The sequence below is a fragment of the Leptodactylus fuscus genome, chromosome 1 (assembly GCF_031893055.1).
Source record: "Leptodactylus fuscus isolate aLepFus1 chromosome 1, aLepFus1.hap2, whole genome shotgun sequence".
Taxonomy (NCBI): domain Eukaryota; kingdom Metazoa; phylum Chordata; class Amphibia; order Anura; family Leptodactylidae; genus Leptodactylus; species Leptodactylus fuscus.
In genome coordinates this window covers 12,794,783-12,816,930 of record NC_134265.1, presented here as the reverse complement: position 1 = coordinate 12,816,930, position 22,148 = coordinate 12,794,783, and the positions used below count along the sequence as shown (strand labels likewise).

General features: G+C 45.7%; 1 protein-coding gene across 1 annotated transcript; it reads left to right on the top strand.

The window, feature by feature from the left end:
* Positions 1-9,908: 9,908 nt before the first annotated feature.
* Positions 9,909-14,598, top strand: LOC142195446 (uncharacterized). The gene is made up of 4 exons (XM_075265291.1): positions 9,909-10,047; positions 11,120-11,184; positions 13,164-13,272; positions 13,923-14,598. The coding sequence occupies exons 1-4, from the start codon at positions 9,909-9,911 to the stop codon at positions 14,513-14,515; spliced, it is 906 nt and encodes a 301-aa protein (XP_075121392.1). The 3' UTR covers positions 14,516-14,598.
* Positions 14,599-22,148: the final 7,550 nt, after the last annotated feature.

Genomic DNA, 22,148 nt, shown 5'->3' with positions numbered 1-22,148 from the left:
TCCACGGCAAGAAAGGGCAGGTCGCTTCTTTTTTCTGCGAGTGGCACAAAAACGCTAGCGGAAAAAAGAAGTGAACGTTCCCATTGAAGTCAATAGGAGATTTTTTTTGAGCCGGATTCTGACGCAGATTCTAAATCTGCCCCAAAATACCCCATGCGAACTCATCCTAATGTCTGGGGCCCCTGCTGATCAATTCTTTGAAGTTACTGTGATGCATTTGTAAGCGCCGTTCCTCCTTCTCTATTCTCATTATACAGCATCAGTTTTATGATCACCAAACAGTGTTATTACAGCCTGTAATACTAGTGCACGGCGGCTGCTATAAAACAGACGACGTGTCATATAAGTAATGAAGGGGCCCCACACAGTATTATATGCTCCACAATGGCCCCCCACAGTATTATATGTCAAGCAGTGGCCCCCACACAGTATAATATTCTTCACAGTGGCCTCTACACAATATTATATGCTCCATTTTGGCCCACACACAGTATTATATGCTCCCAACAGCCCCCCTCTGCTCTGGTGCTATTATTATACTCTGAGGTCTCCTCAGATCCTGAAGTATAATAATCGGAGGCTCAGGGAAGGTGAATAAAAATAACAAACACTGATACTCACCTTGCCTAACCTTTCCTTGGCATCCTTGTTCCAGCTGTCTTCAGCATCTTTGGCCATCTTCTGACGTCCATGCTGAGGCGCACACACTGACATCATTACGCCGATGCACCCCATATGACTGCTGGGGCCTAATCATGGGCCTCAGTCACATGATAGAAGAGCGCTGGAGAGGACGGTGAGCCCACGAGAGGTTAGTATAAGTATTTATTATATTAAGTCACCTCCCCTGGGCTAGCATCTATTGGAAAGTGGCCCGACAACATGTCGGGGCCCCTTTTCATTTACAATATGTATAATGGTTGGGGAACCAGGCTTTCCCTGATTGTTATTATAGTGGTCGGGGGAACTGGCGCAACTACCGCCGTACCAGCAAAGGCAGCTGCCACAGGGCCCGGGACATTAGGGGCCCGGTGACAGCCGCTACCGCTGCTATCATTATACTCGGGGGTCTTTTCGGACCCCCGAGTATAATGATCGGTGGACCGGGAGAGGTACGAAACATAAAAAACACTGTTACTTACCTCTCCACAATCCAGGCAGGCTCCGGCCTAGTCATCTGACGTCTCATGACCCCGGGGGGGGGCATGTCAAAAGTTCGCCAAGGGGCCTCGCCATTCCTAGTTACGCCACTGGTCCAGGGCTTTCACCATCTCCAGTAAGCCGCGGGGACTCGGGGACTCCCTGTGACTATGATCGTTACACCACTAGGATACACCCCGCTCTCTGTAAGGACCTTTATAATAACTAATCTCCGGCTTCAATAATGTTTGTAAATCTCACAATAAAGAGACGACATTAGAGAATAATAATAATAATAATATAATAATAAGACGCCTTTTATCTTTGTTATTCCAATAATTGTTTGTAAATCAACAATAAAAGATGGAAAATTACTAAGTAAAACGTCTGACTTATTTTCCATGTATCTTATATTTCCAAGATTTCATCCTTCATTCAGTGATAGTATATAGATGATATTCACTGAAGAAAGCGACTGGAGACAGTGATACAAAATATAAAACTTCACTTTTATTGAAAAAGTATGTAGAGAAAACAAAAAACTAGAAGGGCAAAACAAAAACCAAATATTGTACTAATATAATAACAGGCATGTATGGGTCCAGCCTATGTCTGAGACATGATATTTATAGCTCTCATCCTCAATCTCTCTGGACTCCCTCGACCCCATGTGCAGCGAGTCATACCTCCGGAGTAGCAACTCATATATTGTTCTATGGGATTCAGGGCTGGACTCATTGCTGCCACTTTACAAGTCTCCAGTGCTTTCTCTCAAACCATTTTCTAGTGCTTTTTGAAGTGTGTTTTGGGTCATTGTCCTGCTGGAAGACCCCTGACCTCTGAGGGAGACCCAGCTTTCTCACACTGGGCCCTACATTATGCTGCACAATGTGTTGGTCGTCTTCAGACTTCATAATGCCATGCACACGGTCAAGCAGTCCAGTGCCAGAGGCAGCAAAGCAACCCCAAACCATCAGGGAACCTCCGCCATGTCTGACTGTAGGGACCGTCTTCTTTTCTTTGAAGGCCTCTTTTTTTTCCTGTAAACTCTATGTTGATGCCTTTTCCTACTTTTGTCTCATCTGACCAGAGAACATTCTTCCAGAACGGTTTTGGCTTTCTCAGGTAAGTTTTGGCAAACTCCAGCCTGGCTTAGGGTGCATTCACACTGAGTAAACGCTAGCTTATTCTGAACGTAAATCACGTTCAGAATAAGCGGCGTCTAAAGCAGCTCCATTCATTTCTATGGGAGCGGGGATACGAGCGCTCCCCATAGAAATGAATGGGCTGCTTCTTTCACTCCGTGCAGTCCCATTGAAGTGAATGGGGAGTGCCCGCGTGTACGGCAAGCTCTGCTCATGCCGGAGCGTACACGCCGGCACTCCCCATTCACTTCAATGGGACTGCACGGAGTGAAAGAAGCAGCCCATTCATTTCTATGGGGAGCGCTCGTATCCCCGCTCCCATAGAAATGAATGGAGCTGCTTTAGACGCCGCTTATTCTGAACGTGTTTTACGTTCAGAATAAGCTAGCGTTTACTCAGTGTGAATTCACCCTTATGTCTCTGGGTAAGAAGTGGAGTCTTCCTGGGTCTCCTACCATACAGTCCCTTTTCATTCAGACGCCGATGGATAGTACGGCGTGACACTGTTGTACCCTCGGACTGCAGGGCAGCTTGAACTTGTTTGGATGACGAGGTTCTTTATCCACCATCAGCACAATCTTGCGTTGAAATCTCTCGTCAATTTTTCTTTTCCATCCACATCTAGGGAGGTTAGCCACAGTGCCATGGGCTTTACACTTCTTGATGACACTGCGCACGGTAGACACAGGAACATTCGGGTCTTTGGAGATGGACTTGTAGCCTTGAGATTGCTCGTGCTTCCTCACAATTTTTGCTTCTCAAGTCCTCAGACAGTTCTTTGGTCTTCTTTCTTTTCTCCATGCTCAATGTGGTCACACAAGGACACAGGACAGAGGTGGAGTCAACTTTAATCCATTTCAACTGGCTGCAAGAGTGATTTAGTTATTGTCACCACCTGTTAGGGGCCTCAGGTAAGTAACAGGTGCTGTTAATGACACAAATTAGAGAAGCATCACATGATTTTTCAAACAGTGCCAATACTTTTGTCCACCCCTTTTTTATGTTTGCTGTGAAATTATATCCAATTTGGCTTTTTGACAATTCTTTTTGTGGTTTTCCATTGAAGACAAATTAAATGAAGATAATAATACCAAGAATTTGTGATTGCAATCATTATCTGGAAGAAAATCAGTATTATCTGACAGAACTGCAGGGGTGCCAATACGTTTGGCCAACACTGTATATGAAAAAAAAGAAGTCACTTTTTGTTGAGAAATATTTTTCCATCTTTTATTGTTGATTTACAAACAATTATTGGAATATTAAAGATAAAAATATTATTATTATTATTATTATTATTATTCTCTAATCTCGTCTCTTTATTGTGAGATTTACAAACATTACTGAAGCCGGAGACGAGTTATTATAAAGGTCCTTACAGAGAGTGGGGTTTATCCAGGTCAATGAGTATCGGCAAATACGATAAAAGTTCAGGACCGACCAATCGGGGGCTGAAATGGTCCCTACAAATGATGGGGAATAGACGGTTCACATAGAGTTGGCTGTATACAGATATATATTTATAGTGGTGGCCAAAAAAAATGCACCACCAGTGGATTTTGTCAAATGTATGTGATGCGTATAAATTCAGTCCCCACAGATGATATGTATACCTCCTACTACGAAGTCGACTGAAAAATGTCACGTGACATGTACAAAATCACCAAATACACGTCATCCAGGAGAGAAGAGGATAGAAATGGAAAAAGACAAGAAATCATTGTCGTATCATTCCATACAGTTGGCTCAATACATTCAGGTTGGTAGACCTCCGATTTTCGTCTTCTCACATACCGTTTCCCATCTGATCCATGGAGATTGAATTTTGATTCATCAGAAAAGATGACACTGTCCCACTGTTAGGGCAGCACGGTGGCTCAGTGGTTAGCACTGCAGCCTTGCAGCGCTGGAGTCCTAGGTTCAAATCCTACCAAGGGCAACATCTGCAGTGGGTTTCCTCCGGGTACTCCGGTTTCTGTGTATGTTCTCCCCGTGTTTGCATGGGTTTCCTCCCACACACCAAAGACATACTGATAGGGAATGTAGATTGTGAGCCCTATATGGGACAGTGACAGACAATATCTGTAAAGTGCTGTGGAATATGATGGCGCTCTATAAGTAAGCGTAATAAATAAATACTGTTCTTTTGTCCAAGAAACATCCCTCTTTGCCCAAGCAAGTTGCTTTTTCCTCATTTCTTTGGTCAACAGTGGCTTCTTTTTGGGTCGATAGGTACGAACACCACATTCTGTTAGACGACTTCGGATAGTTTGTGCACTTATATCAACAGCAAACAAAAGATGAACTTCACACTGTTGATGCTGAACCAATTATCACATGTTTTATTGGTAGAGTACAAATAAACGTTTTCGGTCCACCGACCTTCCTCAGACTCTGCAGTATCTGACAGGTGGAGATAACAATGGAATAGAACGCCAGGGTAGGGCAATCCAGTATATCTCCGCTGTAGCCCGTCCAGGCCATCCGGTTGTCTGCACAGAAATGTATATGATGCCAAACAGAACGAAATGCTTAGGGCAAAAGATGAAAGAGGCACCTCTGTATACTGTCACTGGTGAGGACCTGGCTGTATACATACATATATATAGTGTCACTGGTGAGGACCTGGCTGTATACATACATATATATAGTGTCACTGGTGAGGACCTGGCTGTATACATACATATATATAGCATACCTCCCAACTTTTGAAGAACCGAAAGAGGGACAAAATGTGCAGCGCGCTCACTTTTGTGTTGACTCCGCCCACTCATTAATTTTCCATGTGCCCGCACACAGTATAATCCTCCTACAGTCACCCGTAAATTATATGTCCCCCCTCTATCTCTCCCCCAGGTTCATATACACCCTTCATCTGCCCCCAGTTTCATGTCCCCCCCATCTCTGCCCCCAGATTCATGTCCCCCCTCCATCTCTGCCCCCAGATTCATGTCCCCACATCTCTGCCCCCAATGTCATGCCATCCCCTCCTTCATCTGCCCCCAGATTCACGTTCCACCTCCACATTAAACTTACCTTCTCCTCCGCTCCCTCGCCGCTCTCTGAGCGCCTCTCTCGCTGACACATGCGGCTGAAGGAAGGAGCTAACACAGGTCAGCTCCTCGCTTCGCCGCTGCGTGTCTCTCTCGCTGACACATATGCGCGATGTAGACGCGATGTCCCAAATCGTGTCACATCGCATCTACAAGCCAGGAGCCGGCGGCAGCGGACACAGGTCAGCTCCTCGCTTCAGCCGCATATGTGTCAGCGAGAGAGACATGCAGTGGCGAAGCGAGGAGCTGACCTGTGTCAGCTCCTTGCTTCAGCCGCATATGTGTTCAACTCAGATCCGCGTCTTGAAATCGGGACATACCTCCCTCCAAGCAGCACCGTGGGACATGTCACCCAAATCGTGACTGTCCCGCGGAAATCGGGACGGTTGGGAGGTATGATATAGTGTCACTGGTGAGGACCTGGCTGTATACATACGTATACATAGCATCCCTCCCAACCATCCCGATTTTGGCGGGACAGTCACGCTTTTGCAGTCCTGTCCCGCCGTCCTGGACAGCTTAGAACTTGTCCCGCTCTGCTCCTGAGTGTTGTCTCTTTAAAAGCTCACTTTTCCTCGATCTCCCGACTCTATGCTGCGTCTCCTCCACCTACTGCTCACTCCGTGCTGAGTCGGGAGAGGAGACTCAGCTCGTGACCTATGAGCCCTCCCCCTCCTCCTCTAAAATCAAGTCCATCGCAGAGAAGAGCAAAGCTGAAGTACCTGCAGCGTCTCCTGTGTAAATACTAACACGTCTGTGTGGGGTGAAAGAATCGTCAGGTGTCCGGTGATACTGCTACACAAACCTGCAATCTGTGCACTAGAGGGGCAGATGGCAGACAGGGGAGGCTGTTTATTTTAAACTGCATTTTGCTGAACTTTGGAAGAAGCTGTAATGATAAGTTATATGGATCTCCATGTTGTAGTGGCTGAAGGTTGGAGAGGCTGGTTTTTGTGTTTTTTAAAAAAAATTAAAATGCATGGGACTGCATAAATTGTTTATTCATGGGACTGCCTGCTGGGTGGAGCTGAAGCAGGGAGCGAGGATGTTGTAGGTGGGGGATGGGAGAGGGGTGATGATTTTTACATGAGACTGCATGTAGGGAGGCGGCTGAAGGGAAAAAGTGAAGCTGTACGTGTGTAGTGTGCGGGGATGTGGGAATTAGGGGGCATTCACATGGAGTAAAGTGGCGCGGATTCTGCAATGATAACTCGCAGCAGAATCAGCGCTGATAAAAAGACTCCAATTCCGTGGAAAACGGAACCCATTGAAGCCAATGGAAGTCTTTTTATCAGTGCTGATTCTGCCGCGAGTTATCATGGCAAAATCAGCGCCACTTTACTCTGTGTGAATAGTATGTGTATAGGCAGGTGAAAGGTAGGGGAATTAGATGTATGGATGTGGTGTACAAGGGGCACGAGCTTCACACCTGTGATCATGTTTCCATTCTTTGGGTCCATTTGGGGGCTCGAAAAACAGAAACCCAATCCACTTAAAGAGGACCTTTCATAGATTTGTGCACATGTGGTGTTATATACCGCTGGAAAGCCAATAGTGCGCCGAATTCAGCTGTGCCCCGAATTTAATCTGTGCCCCGAGCGAAGAGCTAGCGGTCCCGGTACCGTAGCTCTTCATCATCAGAAGGGCGTTTCTGACACTCTTCCAGGAACGTCCTTCGGCACAGCAGTATCTATAGCGCTGTACAGTGTGAGCGGGGAGGAACGCTCCCTCCCTCTGCTCACAGTGCTCGTCCATAGACAAGTATTATCAGGTATATAACACTGCATGTGCCCAAATCCATGAAAGGTCCTCTTTAAAAAATGGAAACCCTTTTGTCTCACTGTTTTTTAAGCAGAATGGGGAGAGATGGAGGGGGGAGATGCAACTGGGGGCAGATGGAGGGGGGACATGAAATGGGGCAGATGGAGGTGGGACATTAAAGGGGCTCTATCAGCAAAATCATGCTGATAGAGCCCCACCTTTAAAAAGGCTATTCAGGCACCGGAAATGTTATATTAAAAATTTTTAAAAAAATAACCTAAAAAAGAATGTGCTCTACTTACGGATCATGCACCCTGGGCGGGCATTCAGGGTGTGTCTTCATCTTCTTCCCCGCCTCTTCTTCCTCCGATGTCCTCCGGTCCCGTCTTCTTCCAGCGCTCGCTCGCGGACACTGATATTAAAAACGGCCTGGGCACATGCGCAGTAGCACGCGGCTTCTACTACGGCTACTGCGCATGCGCCCAGGCTATCACTGTCCATTCGCGAGCGCTGGAGGAAGACGGGACCGGAGGACATCGGAGGAAGAAGAGGCAGGGATGAAGATTAAGGCACACCTTGAATGCCCGCCCAGGGTGCACGTTCGGTAAGTAGAGCACATTCTTTTTTAGGTTATTATTTTAAACCGGGGGGGGGGGGGGGGGGTCAGTTTAATATAACTTTTATGGTGCCTGAATAGCCTTTTTAAAGGCTATGCACGCATATGTGGGGCTCTAGCAGCATGATTTTGCTGATAGAGCCCCTTTAAATGGGGAAAATGAAGGGGGGGGGGTACATGAAACTGGGGGTAGATGAAGGGGCCACTTAAACTGGAGGGGGAATTAAACCGTGAAGGTAGCTGGACCTGTCTTCCTCTAGTTGCCCCCAGTTTAATGTCCCTCTTAATCTGCCATTAATTTATTGCCCCCCCCCAACTACCCCCACTGTTTAATCTCCCCTTCTAGTTGCCCCCAGTTTAATGTCCCGCTCAAGCTGCCATTAATTTATTGTCCCCCTCCAAATACCCTTACTGTTATACTGTTACGTATACTCCCCCGCAGCTCTCTCCGCAGTCTCACATCATCACATCGCACCTACACATCCACTAGCCGGACGCAGATCTGAGTTGAAAGCGGGACATACCATACCTCCCGCTGAAGAGACCACGGGACAGGACACCAAATTTGTGAATGTCCCGCGGAATTCGGGACGGTTGAGAGGTATGATACTGTCACTGGTCCCTCTGGAGTACGGATATAGACAACTCCTTGTGAGTCGGCTAAATACTAGTGTAGTTCAGGACCCGACCACTAGGGGGCAAAAAGGTCCTGACTAGAGATGAGCGAGTAGAATTCGAATACCTCCCCACCATAGGTATTTGTGTAAGTGGAGAAACACCAAGGGGATAAGCGCATTGAAGATTTGATGTGTTTAACCCCTTGGTGTTCGGCCGCTTACACAAATACCTATGGCTAGGTATTCGAGGTATTCGATCGAATTCTACTCGCTCATCTCTAGTCCTGAGCAGTAATGGAAAATAGATCCCACTGAGAGATTAATACTCTAAGGCTTAGTTCACACGTAAATAACGTATGGCTTATTTTGGCACCGGAAAAAAAAACGCTTCCTAATTAGGAAGCGTTTTTTTGACCTTGGCACGTTTTTTGTGGAGCGTTTTTTTTTTAAAAAAAACTGCTTTCAGGCGGTTTTCCCATCCTTTAAGGGCCTGTTCACACAGAGTAAACGCGGCGCCGCATTAACGCGACCGCAAACATGCACCGTCAAAATCGCGGCGCAAACGTTTGTAAACGCGGCGCATTGCCCTAAGAGAACGGGCTGCAAAACACTTCCCATTCACTTCTATTGCTTTCTTCAGGCGGAAAACGCCAGAAGAAAGGTCATGTCGCTTCTTTTTCTCTGCTAGCAGTCTACATAGACTAACACTGTATGGAGAAGGATTATGACGTGGATTCCACTGTCAAGATCCTCCTCCATGTCCCCGTGTGAACTAGCCCTTAGTGATACGGAGCAGGATAAGCAGGAGAAGATTTAGTCACAACCATCTTTTCACAAGCACAGACACGCCCACCCAGTCATGTGACTAAAGAATGTCACGTGACCATCTGAGGTTAGAAGGCCCCTACTGAGTATAGTATTTAGCCTTTACTATCACAAGGGAGTCACCTGATCATGTGACTCCCTGACTCCTCCCACACATGTGACATCACCACAGGTCCTTTATCCTGAGCATATGAAGCTATAACAGCAGGACCTGATCATGTGACTCCCTGACTCCTCCCACACCTGTGACCTCACCACAGGTCCTGTCACCACAGTCACTGTACAGGAGGAGGTAGGTGGTCGCTCACAGACCTGGAGCTTTTATTAACCCCTTTCAGACCAGACAATTCTAGGACGTCATCCCAGTTACATTAGAATTAGAGAAACTCTCCGGACAATGTCAGTATTTTCTTGGATATTTCGTGTATTCCGGCCATTCTCGTTGTCTCAGGACTCGGCTGCTTTAACCCCTTCCTGCTCGGTGCCGTACTATTACGTTGCGCTGGCCGTGTAGTTAATGCTCAGCGCTGTAATAGTACATGGCTGTAATGTGGCGGCACAGGAGCCGTATTATACAGCCGATACCTGGGACTGGTCACCGGAGAGGAAAGATACTCCGACTCCAGAGGATTAATCCCTCACATACCGGGATCGCTATTCATCATGGCGTCCGGGGAGTCTGGAGACAAGATCGCCCCTCCCCCACCCCTCAGATCCCCCTCGATAAGATCACAGGGTCCGAGGGGTCGCTATGGCAGTCAGGAGGCCGAGCAACAGCAAGCACAGTGACCCTAAGTGCGATATGCGGGGTCACCTACAGTCTGACAAGTTTACTAGAATTTACACCAGAAACTGGAAGAAATCAGAACAAGAACTACAACAAATGATATGTAATGTAGATTATATTCTGTGCTCCACCGACTACCGAATATACCCCAAATGTATCCCCATCAGTGTCCTGGTCTCCTTCTTCTCACCCCTCAGCAAACACCGCTCCATATATATGTCCTGTACCAGCCTAGGTTTGTCTCCCCGGTGTAGGGCGCTCGTTCTACATTACAGGTTAGTGGAGGAGAAGAGACTGATACTGAGGAGGAATGTGCCATGTATCTTCACATACTAGAGCCTGAAGCGGGAGCCCCCCTTATACTCCCTACTAATCCTATTTATTACATGGAATCTTGTGAGGTTTTTACATTGTCTCATCTTCTCTCCAATCAGGTTCCTACAATATAGAATCCTCTCAGTATCTTCTATATAAGAGAATATTCCTGATTGATCCATCAAGGATGGAAAGAGACAGGAACAAGATGGCGGAAAGTCTATTAAATCTCACCCTAGAGATCATCTACCAGCTTACTGGAGAGGTGAGAGATTCTGATGATGTCATCATGACATCATTCTTATCTATAGTAATAACAGATGATAGGACTGGAGAGGTGATGGACTCTGGACATGTATGTAGTGAGATTTATTAATGTGTCTCCCCATAACCAGGATTACACAGTAGTGAAGAAGACCTCTAGTGGGCGCTGTCAGGTTCCTGTGTATGAAGGATATGGAGGAACCCTGAGCCCAATCCCAGGCCCTCCACCTCACGCCCTGATACAGGAGGAGATCAATGGACAGAAGATCCTAGAACTCACTAACAAGATGCTGGAGCTGCTGACTGGAGAGGTGACACTGCTGGGAATGCTGGGACATTATACAGTAACTGGAGGGGTCGGGGTGATGACTGTATCATTGTGTTGTCAGGTTCCTATAAGGTGTCAGGATGTCGCTGTCTATTTCTCCATGGAGGAGTGGGAGTATTTAGAAGAACACAAGGATCTGTACAAGGAGGTGATGATGGAGGACCACCAGCCCCTCACATCAGCAGGTAATAGACATGACTATATACACATGGACTTCCATTATTTGTATGTACAGAATGAATTCAGTCCCTGTCTGTGTTTCCTACAGGTAGATCCAGTAAGAGGACAACACCGGAGAGATGTCCCAGTCCTCTTCTTCCACAGGATGATCAGGTAGATGGAGATATTCCCTATGATGTGTAGACGGGCTGTGAAGTCCTTGTGGTCAGTCTTGGGTTCTCCAGCGGTATTAGATGGTTTATACTTGTGTAATGAGAGGTGGAGATGGAGGATAAAGCTGACCATAGACATTACATGTTGTCTGGATCTTCTCACAATCTTTTGGCTATGGAGACTGCTGGTTGGAATAAGGAAACATCAGGTTGGATTTCTATCGATCTGATCCTTTATTTCCCCTGAGACAAACAACCCCGGATGTATCTGGTAGAACCTGATCTCCTCCCCCTGAACTGTGTCTAGCCATGCTGAATGTACACTGCTCAAAAAAATCAAGGGAACCCTCCAATAACACCTCCTAGATCTGAATGAATGAAATCTTCTCATTTAATACTTTGTTCTGTACAAAGTTGAATGTGATGACAACAAAATCACACAAAAATCATCAATGGAAATCAAATTATTAACCAATGGAGGCCTGGATTTGGATTCTCCCCAAAATCAATGTGGAAAAACACACCACAGGCTGATCCATCTTTGATGTAATGTCACAATGAGGCTGAGTAGTGTGTGTGGCCTCCACATGCCTGTATGACCTCCCTACAACGCTTGGGTATGCACCTGATGAGGTTGCAGATGGTTTCCTGAGGGATCTACTCCCAGACCTGGACTAAAGCATCTGCCAACTGACTAGGGGTCTGAGGATCTCCTCTCGGTACCTAATGTCAGTCAGGCTACTTCTGGTGAGCACATGGAGAGCTGTGCAGCCCTCCAAAGAAATGCCACCCCACCCCATTACTGACCCACTGCCAAAACAATCATGCTGAAGGATGTTGCAGGCAGCAGATCACTTTCCATCATCTCCAGAATCTGTCACATGTGCTTAGTGACCTGCTTTCATCTGTGAAGAGCACAGGGCGCCAGTGGCGAAGTTTGGCAGTGGGTCAGTAATGGTGTGGGGTGGCATTTCTTTAGAGGGCCGTACAGCCCTCCATGTGCTCACCAGAGGTAGCCTGACTGCCATGAGATACCGAGATGAGATCCTCAGACCCCTTGTGAGACCATATGCTGGTGGGTTGGCCCTGGGTTTCTCGTAATGCAGGACAATGCCAGACCTCATGTGGCTGGAGTGTGTCAGCAGTTCCTGCAAGATGAAGGCATTGAAGCTATGGACTGGCCTGCCCGTTCCCCAGACCTGAATCTGATTGAGCACATCTGGGACATCATGTCTCGCTCCATCCACCAATGTCACGTTGCACCACAGACTGTCCAGGAGTTGGCAGATGCTTTAGTCCAGGTCTGGGAGTAGATCCCTCAGGAGACCATCCACAACCTCATCAGGAGCATGCCCAGGTGTTGTAGGGAGGTCGTACAGGCACGTGGAGGCCACACACACTACTGAGCCTCATACTGACATGTTTTAAGGACATTACATCAAAGATGGATCAGCCTGTAGTGTGGTTTTCCACTTTGATTTTGGGGGGTGACTCCAAATCCAGACCTCCATTGGTTAATAAATGTGATTTCCATTGATGATTTTTGTGTGATTTTGTGACATTCAACTTTGTACAGAACAAAGTATTCAATGAGAAGATTTCATTCATTCAGATAGAGGAGGTGTTACTGGAGGGTCCCTTTATTTTTTTGAGCAGTGTATATTTATAGGAGGTTCTTGAGGTTCTCCTTGATCTCTCATCTATAATAATTAGTTTCGAATAGCACACACCCATAGGAATGAATGGACGCAGCCAGCAAAGGGGTTAATCCACCGGCAAAGTCTGCGTGCCGGCCGCTTCCATTCATTCCTATGGGTGCATTCTATTCGAAACAGCCATTTCGAATAGTACTCGCTCATTTCTAATAATAATCTATGTCCACGTTCTAGGAGACCTACAGCTATTTGTCTCAGGTTAATTTTTTACTCATCTAGAATTTTCTACTGACTTACTTTATTTGTTTGACATCTTTTCCATCAGGATGAAGACCTGAAAGATAGTAATGTTATAAAAGTAGAGATAAAAGAAGATCCCTATGTGAGTGGTGATGAGGAGTGTGAGGAGGACATTCCTACAGGGAACCGCCCAGGTGAGGAGTCACCACTGAATATACCACAGAACAGTCACAGATTCTCCTCATTCCCGACACTTCAGGGATTACATTAGTGAGAATGGTGATGGGTTCACATGGCGGTATACAGAATTATGTACAGAGAGGTTTTATACAGGAGCAGTTGTATATTCGCTCTGCACTCCGTGTTACTGAATTCTGCTTCTTATGATATTGTCTATGAGATATTTTGGATAAAAGAGGAACTGATCTGGGTGAATAAATGGCAATTTTCTGTGCTGAATGTAATTTATGTAGTTTGAGCAGTGAGATCTACCAGGGAAAGGCCTCCATGTTTAGTGACGGCAGCCACAACCAGTTACTTACCCTAGAAGTGTCACATTTATATAGAAGTCTTATAAAATATCAATAGAATTGGTTTTTGAGATTATTTTAAAAAATAGTAAAATAGAGCTCACTGAGCGGTGCCAGTCAAGAATGCGAGCTATGACTGAAGCCCGGAAGTAGCTAGAGCAATCCTGAACCACCAAACTCCCTCTCCGTTTAGGCCTGACGAGAGTACTTTTCGTGATAAAGCTAGTAAAGAAATATTGACTCTGTAAAGTATCAATAGAATTGGTTTTTGAGATTATTTTAAAAAATAGTAAAATCCTTTTTATTTATCACAGATGACGGTACCAGGAGCTCAGAGGGACATCTGATATCTACAGATTATACAGCAGAGGATCATGGTATCACACAAGATCCATATGAAGAACATGTCATTACCCCAGATCTACCTTCAGCTCTTCATAGCAAAGCTCTATCATCTGATCCTGATAAACAGGTCCTATCTCCTGATTCATCACAGACTGATACGGAGAAGAAAAGTCACCAAAGTGGTGTTGTACATCAGAGAACTCACACAGGAGAGGAGCCATATTCATGTTCATTTTGTGGGAAATGTTTTGCCTTGAAGTCACATCTAGTCGAACATCATAAGACTCACAAGCCATATTCATGTTCACAATGTGGGAAATATTTTACTGACAGATTAAATCTTATTCTACACGAGAGAGATCACGAATGTGAGAAACTATATTCATGTTTACAATGTGGGAAATGCTTTGTAGATAAATCAGGTCTCACTAGACATAAAAGAGCTCACAAAGCAGAGAAGACATATTCCTATTTAAAATGTTTAAAATGTGGGAAATGTTTTGCTCGTGTCTTAGATCTTCTTGTGCATTCTCATTCTCACATAGGAGACAAGCCATTGTAATGTTCAGAATGTGGAAAGTGTTTTACTTGTAGGAGTCTTTTCACATTACTTTTCTGTCCATGTTCTATTCATGAAAAATATCTGACATCACATGGACTCATTGCAATTCAACAAATATGTATGGTAATGATTAAAATATATGTATATAGTGACCCCCGTTGTTGCATTTGTTACTTGCTCGCTCAATGACAGTTGGGAAGTGGATGACCATTTCCTCGAACAAGAAGAGAAGATAGTGTTGTCGGTGTGTCAGAGTTCCTCTGTACATGGGATCCTTCTAACCAATGGACAATCGTTGATTTGTGGATCTGTTTTCCCTTAGTCCTAACAGTAGCACAATATGGGGTATTTCTGCTCCTGTGCTGGAAAGACAGGTGGGATTTTTCATTTGCATAATTAATTAAGTGATATTGCAATCTATAAGAGGCCAGAAGAGACCTCCCCCCTGTGTTGGTATACAGAAAAAACAATAATTTTCTAAGGGTTGGAAGATTGTGCTGCTGTTAGGACTGACTAAATGTAAAGAGATTAATATCATAATCAACGATTCCTTTACGTCCTACTCTTGCCCCATTTCTCTTCACACTGTACACTGCTGACTGTAGGTGCAATTCATCCAGCTGTTACAGAAGTACTCCGATGACTCTGCAATAGTAGGTCTCATCACAGATGGAGACAACAGGGAATACAGAGACTTAAAGCGGGATTTTGTGGAATGGTGCCAGCAGAACCACCTCAGGATTAATGCTGGGAAGACCAATGAGATGGTGGTGGACTTTACTGAGCGGAGATGTGCCCCCAATCCGGTGAAGATCCAAGGGACATGCATTGAGATAGTCAAGACTAGAGATGAGTGAACACTGTTCGATCAAATAGCTATTCGATTGAATATCAGGCTGTTCGAGATATTCGATTCCAATCGAATACCACGCGGCAAACGCAGTAAGAATTTCCCCTCCCACCTTCCCTGGTGCTTTTTTTGCACCAACAACTGTGCAGGGGAGGTGGGACAGGAACTACGACAATGTAGGCATCGAAAAAAAATAGGAAAAAGCCATTGGCTGCCGAAATCAGGTGACCTCTGATTCATAAGAATAGTGTCAGCCATGTTCGTCTCAGTTGCAGTTTGGAGAGATAGGGAGAGATTGTTCTGAGGGTGATAAAGAGATTTTAGCTTTTTCTAGGCAGGAAAACATTCTGAAACAACATCTCTTCAGAGCTACACTGCAGGAACAGTGTACACATACAGTGAACTTGCCAATGATGCATCAGGGTAGCAGCAGGGGACGTGGGCGAGGATGTGGAAATCCAGCTGGGCATCCAGTCCACAGTCCAAGTATTGGAGAGGGGCTGCCAGCAGTGCCCCTTGTCAGTAGCAGAAGGGGCGAGGACATGGATGTTGAAATCCTGATGAGGATCAATTCCACAATACCTCGACTCCAATTATATACTTGAGAGGGGCAACTAGCAGTGCCACAACATCAAGCGGGGTGCAGGGTGTAGTGCTGCCAGCACACAATTTACTCGTCCTAGTCCTCCAACACCACCACCTTCACCATAATTGAATACTTAAAAAAAAAAACATTGTTTTAGGGCTCCCCTCCAAGGGCCTGAAAATTAATGTTTTAGGGCTCCCCTCCAAGGGCCTGAAAATTAATGTTTTAGGGCTCCCCCCCAAGGGCCTGAAAATTAATGTTTTAGGGCACCCCCAAGAGCCTGTAAATTAATGTTTTAGGGCTACCCCCCAAGGGCCTGAAATCTAATTTTTTAGGGGTCACCCAAAGGGCTTAAAACTCTGCTGCTACAAGGCTCAATTCACCCAAAGGGCCTAAAACTCTGCTGCTACAAGGCACAACTCAATTTAAGGGCCTAAAACTGCTGGTACAAAGTTCAACTCAATTTAAGGGCCTAAAACTGCTACAAGGCTCAACTCAATTTAAGGGCCTAAAACTGCTGGTACAAGGCTCAACTCAATTTAAGGGCCTAAAACTCTGCTGCTACAAGGCTCAACTCAATTTAAGGGCCTAAAACTCTGCTGCTACAAGGCTCAACTCAATTTAAGGGCCTAAAACTCTGCTGCTACAAGGCTCAACTCAATTTAAGGGCCTAAAACTGCTGGTACAAGGCTCAAATCAATTTAAGGGCCTAAAACTCTGCTGCTACAAGGCTCAACTCAATTTAAGGGCCTAAAACTCTGCTGCTACAAGGCTCAACTCAATTTAAGGGCCTAAAACTGCTGGTAGAAGGTTCAACTCAATTTAAGGGCCTAAAACTGCTGGTACAAGGCTCAACTCACCCCAAGTGCCTGAAGCTAAGTTTGGGAGGGCTCACCCCAAGAGCCTGAAAATAAATCTTTGTGTGGCTCAGCTTAAGGGCCTCTAACTTAATTTGGAAGGGCTCACCTCAAGGGACACAAAAGTAATTTTTGGAGGTCTCACCACATCACACACACATACACAATGACAGTTAAGGGTGGGGGCTGTTTGATTTTCCCCTTGCCTTCTGTGGTTGTGTCTTGCAAAATTGACAGGGTTCTTTTGATTCCGTGATAGAATTAAAAAAAAACCGCAGGCCAGACACACACTAACAAGTTAACATAGTTTATTATACAAATAAACTAGGAGTTTCTTACCACACTGCCACGCCTCATTGATGCCAATCGGTGCTCATCAAGCTTCAGTGACAGGTCAATATTGATTGTCAGGTAAAGGCGTCCCAAAACCGCATTGATAACGAGTGCGCACACTAAAGCTCAATGGCTACAACTGACCTTATATACCTTTTGGGCGGGTTATTCCTGGAGAGCCCGCAGTTGGCACAGACCAGCTGCACGTTATCCATCACCTTTCTTGGGGATCCTTCTGCAAGAGTGGCCAGCTCAATTGGAAGGTTACCAAGAAAGGAGCCCACTGCTTAGAATAGAAGCGATAACAGCTGGTATTATATCCATGATGTAATGCTAAAGATATAACATTTGCTTAGTTCGGTCTTAAGGTTACCTGAGCTGACCTCCTGTATTGAAACAAAATGGCTTCCCCACACTTTCTTTTAATTTTACATTACAGGTTGTCATGGGCAACGTGATTGAAAGGCGTGCTTGGTAAGGTTTCATTAGCGTAAAATTTGGGTTTCTGTCTGTACAATTGGGGAGGAAAGAAGGTTTCCAGGTATTTTTCCACTTGTATTGAGTGTAGAAAGTGTGTAGTTGTTAGGCTGTGATAGTGGGGTAATACTATGACTTGGGCGTGTTAGATGCCACCAGACATGCTTCCCCTGCTGTCCCAGTTGCATTCCAGAGGTGTTGGCATCAGTTCCTGAGGTGTCATAGTGGACTTGGTGACCCTCCTTAGTCAAATAGTGGTTTCCCAGAGGTAGAGAAGCTGGATGGATCGTGAAGACGGGAACAGCAGTGAGGTGAGGGTGCCGTCGGGGAGTGTGACAGGCCGGCTAGAGTAGTTCGGGTGCTGATGCCTACGGTGGAGGGGCAAAATGGTGGCGTGCTGGAAAGATGGTCGGGAGGTGGCTAACATGCGCATGCTCCTGCCAGTGAAGTGGCTGTGTGGGCGGGATCGCGGATCGTCAGACCAGTGGGGGTCGGCAAAGATGGCTGCCTCGGAGTGTTGAAGAGATAGGCTCCTGGAATATCGTTAAGGTGAGGGTGAAAGCAGTAAAGTATGTGTAAATGTGACTGTGTGCTGTTAGGGGCTAGGCTGTAGGGGGTAATATGAATTTTGTGGCTTGCTATGGTGCAAAGTGTGTGAGATAGCAGAGGTAGTGGTGTGAGTTTGGGTTTTGTGGAGGTCCTGGGAAAAACGTATGTGCGCAATTGTGACGAAAAGTAGCCTATTGCGCAATGGGGTGTAGTGACTATGTTTGTGGAAAATTTCAGCCAAATCGGTGGAGCGCGTTTTGCGTGATTGACTAACAAACATCCGAAAAGCCAATGCCACAAACATCCAAACTCACAAACTTTCACATTTATAATATTAATAGGATATATATATATATACTCTATACACATATATATATATATACACATCACACACAGACAGCTCTGCTATATATATACTCTATACACATACAGTGCCTACAAGTAGTATTCAACCCCCTGCAGATTTAGCAGGTTTGATAAGATGCAAATAAGTTAGAGCCTTCAAACTTCAAACAAGAGCAGGATTTAGTAACAGATGCATAAATCTTACAAACCAAAAAGTTATGTTGCTCAGTTAAATTTTAATAAATTTTAAACATAAAAGTGTGGGTCAATTATTATTCAACCCCTAGGTTTAATATTTTGTGGAATAACCCTTGTTTGCAATTACAGCTAATAATCGTCTTTTATAAGACCTGATCAGGCCGGCAGAGGTCTCTGGAGTTATCTTGGCCCACTCCTCCATGCAGATCTTCTCCAAGTTATCTAGGTTCTTTGGGTGTCTCATGTGGACTTTAATCTTGAGCTCATTCCACAAGTTTTCAATTGGGTTAAGGTCAGGAGACTGACTAGGCCACTGCAACACCTTGATTTTTTCCCTCTTGAACCAGACCTTGGTTTTCTTGGCTGTGTGCTTTGGGTCGTTGTCTTGTTGGAAGATGAAATGACGACCCATCTTAAGATCCTTGATGGAGGAGCGGAGGTTCTTGGCCAAAATCTCCAGGTAGGCCGTGCTATCCATCTTCCCATGGATGCGGACCAGATGGCCAGGCCCCTTGGCTGAGAAGCAGCCCCACAGCATGATGCTGCCACCACCATGCTTGCCTGTAGGGATGGTATTCTTGGGGTCGTATGCAGTGCCATCCAGTCTCCAAACGTCACGTGTGTGGTTGGCACCAAAGATCTCGATCTTGGTCTCATCAGACCAGAGAACTTTGAACCAGTCTGTCTCAGAGTCCTCCAAGTGATGATGAGCAAACTGTAGACGAGCCTTGACATGACGCTTTGAAAGTAAAGGTACCTTATGGGCTCGTCTGGAACGGAGACCATTGCAGTGGAGTACGTTACTTATGGTATTGACTGAAACCAATGTCCCCACTGCCATGAGATCTTCCCGGAGCTCCTTCCTTGTTGTCCTTGGGTTAGCCTTGACTCTTCGGACAAGCCTGGCCTCGGCACGGGAGGAAGCTTTCAAAGGCTGTCCAGGCCGTGGAAGGCTAACAGTAGTTCCATAAGCCTTCCACTTCCGGATGATGCTCCCAACAGTGGAGACAGGTAGGCCCAACTCCTTGGAAAGGGTTTTGTACCCCTTGCCAGCCTTGTGACCCTCCACGATCTTGTCTCTGATGGCCTTGGAATGCTCCTTTGTCTTTCCCATGTTGACCATGTATGAGTGCTGTTCACAAGTTTGGGGAGGGTCTTAAATAGTCAGAAAAGGCTGGAAAAAGAGAGAATTAATCCAAACATGTGAAGCTCATTGTTCTTTGTGCCTGAACTACTTCTTAATACTTTAGGGGAACCAAACAGAATTCTGGTGGTTTGAGGGGTTGAATAATAAATGACCCTCTGAATAAACTTTTCACAATTTAAAAAAAAATTAAACAAAGAAATAACATTCTTTTTTGCTGCAGTGCATTTCACACTTCCAGGCTGATCTACAGTCCAAATGTCACAATGCCAAGTTACTTCCGAATGTGTAAACCTGCTAAATCTGCAGGGGGTTGAATACTACTTGTAGGCACTGTATACTCTATACACATATATATGTAACCACAGAGGGCAGCATAACAGAGGCGCTGTCTCCCTGTTTACATCTTGGGAGACAGATTTGCATATTCTTCCCATGTTCCCTTGCAGTGGAGCAACTCTGGCTGTATAAGTCTCCCCACACCTGAGAAGGTGGGCTCTCCCTAAGGAGTGAGGTTATCTCCACAATCACATCCTCATCCAGCAGAGACCTGGAGCACTAGGTCATGTGACTCTCTGACTCCTCCCACACATGTGACATCACCACAGGTCCTTATCCTTGCGTATGAAGCTGTAACAGCAGGACCTGATCATGTGACTCCCTGACTCCTCCCACACATGTGACCTCACCACAGGTCCTGTCACCACAGTCACTGTACAGGAGGAGGTAGGTGGTCGCTCACAGACCTGGAGCTTTTATTAACCCCTTTCAGACCAGACAATTCTAGGACGTCATCCCAGTTACATTAGAATTAGAGAAACTCTCCGGACAATGTCAGTATTTTCTTGGATATTTCGTGTATTCCGGCCATTCTCGTCGTCTCAGGACTCGGCTGCTTTAACCCCTTGACAAAGCCCTTTGGGCGAAACGCGCGTCGGGTGGTGGACACGGTCGGTACGGTATGGAGTAGCAGCATCTTTGTGGTCATTCTGACACTTGGTTTATGCCTGTGTTGCATGCTATTGTACTTGGTGGGTTAGATGTTGGGTTAATATGAAATGGTATTGCACCTTGGTCTTAATGTGATCCCACCTGTTTACCTACCTTTGCATATATATATATATATATATATATATATATATATATATATATATACACTCACCAGCCACTTTATTAGGTACACCATGCTAGTAACGGGTTGGACCCCCTTTTGCCTTCAGAACTGCCTCAATTCTTCGTGGCATAGATACAACAAGGTGCTGGAAGCATTCCTCAGAGATTTTGGTCCATATTGACATGATGGCATCACACAGTTGCCGCAGATTTGTCGGCTGCACATCCATGATGCGAATCTCCCGTTCCACCACATCCCAAAGATGCTCCTCTATTGGATTGAGATCTGGTGACTGTGGAGGCCATTGGAGTACAGTGAACTCATTGTCATGTTCAAGAAACCAGTCTGAGATGATTCCAGCTTTATGACATGGCATTGCATTATCCTGCTGAAAGTAGCCATCAGATGTTGGGTACATTGTGGTCATAAAGGGATGGACATGGTCAGCAACAATACTCAGGTAGGCTTTGGCGTTGCAACGATGCTCAATTGGTACCAAGGGGCCCAAAGAGTGCCAAGAAAATATTCCCCACACCATGACACCACCACCACCAGCCTGAACCGTTGATACAAGGCAGGATGGATCCATGCTTTCATGTTGTTGACGCCAAATTCTGACCCTACCATCCGAATGTCGCAGCAGAAATCGAGACTCATCAGACCAGGCAACGTTTTTCCAATCTTCAATTGTCCAATTTCGATGAGCTTGTGCAAATTGTAGCCTCAGTTTCCTGTTCTTAGCTGAAAGGAGTGGCACCCGGTGTGGTCTTCTGCTGCTGTAGCCCATCTGCCTCAAAGTTGGACGTACTGTGCGTTCAGAGATGCTCTTCTGGCTACCTTGGTTGTAACGGGTGGCTATTTGAGTCACTGTTGCCTTTCTATCAGCTCGAACCAGTCTGGCCATTCTCCTCTGACCTCTGGCATCAACAACGCATTTCCGCCCACAGAACTGCCGCTCACTGGATGTTTTTTCTTTTTCGGACCATTCTCTGTAAACCCTAGAGATGGTTGTGCGTGAAAATCCCAGTAGATCAGCAGTTTCTGAAATACTCAGACCAGCCCTTCTGGCACCAACAACCATGCCACGTTCAAAGGCACTCAAATGACCTTTCTTCCCCATACTGATGCTCGGTTTGAACTGCAGGAGATTGTCTTGACCATGTCTACATGCCTAAATGCA

Excerpts from the sequence above, each read along its gene's own strand:
- LOC142195446 (XM_075265291.1), top strand. The coding sequence starts at position 9,909 with ATGGCAGTCAGGAGGCCGAGCAACAGCAAGCACAGTGACCCTAAGTGC. Across the intron at positions 11,185-13,163 it reads TTCTTCCACAGGATGATCAG|GATGAAGACCTGAAAGATAG; the intron begins GTAGATGGAGAT and ends CTTTTCCATCAG. Across the intron at positions 13,273-13,922 it reads TCCTACAGGGAACCGCCCAG|ATGACGGTACCAGGAGCTCA; the intron begins GTGAGGAGTCAC and ends TATTTATCACAG.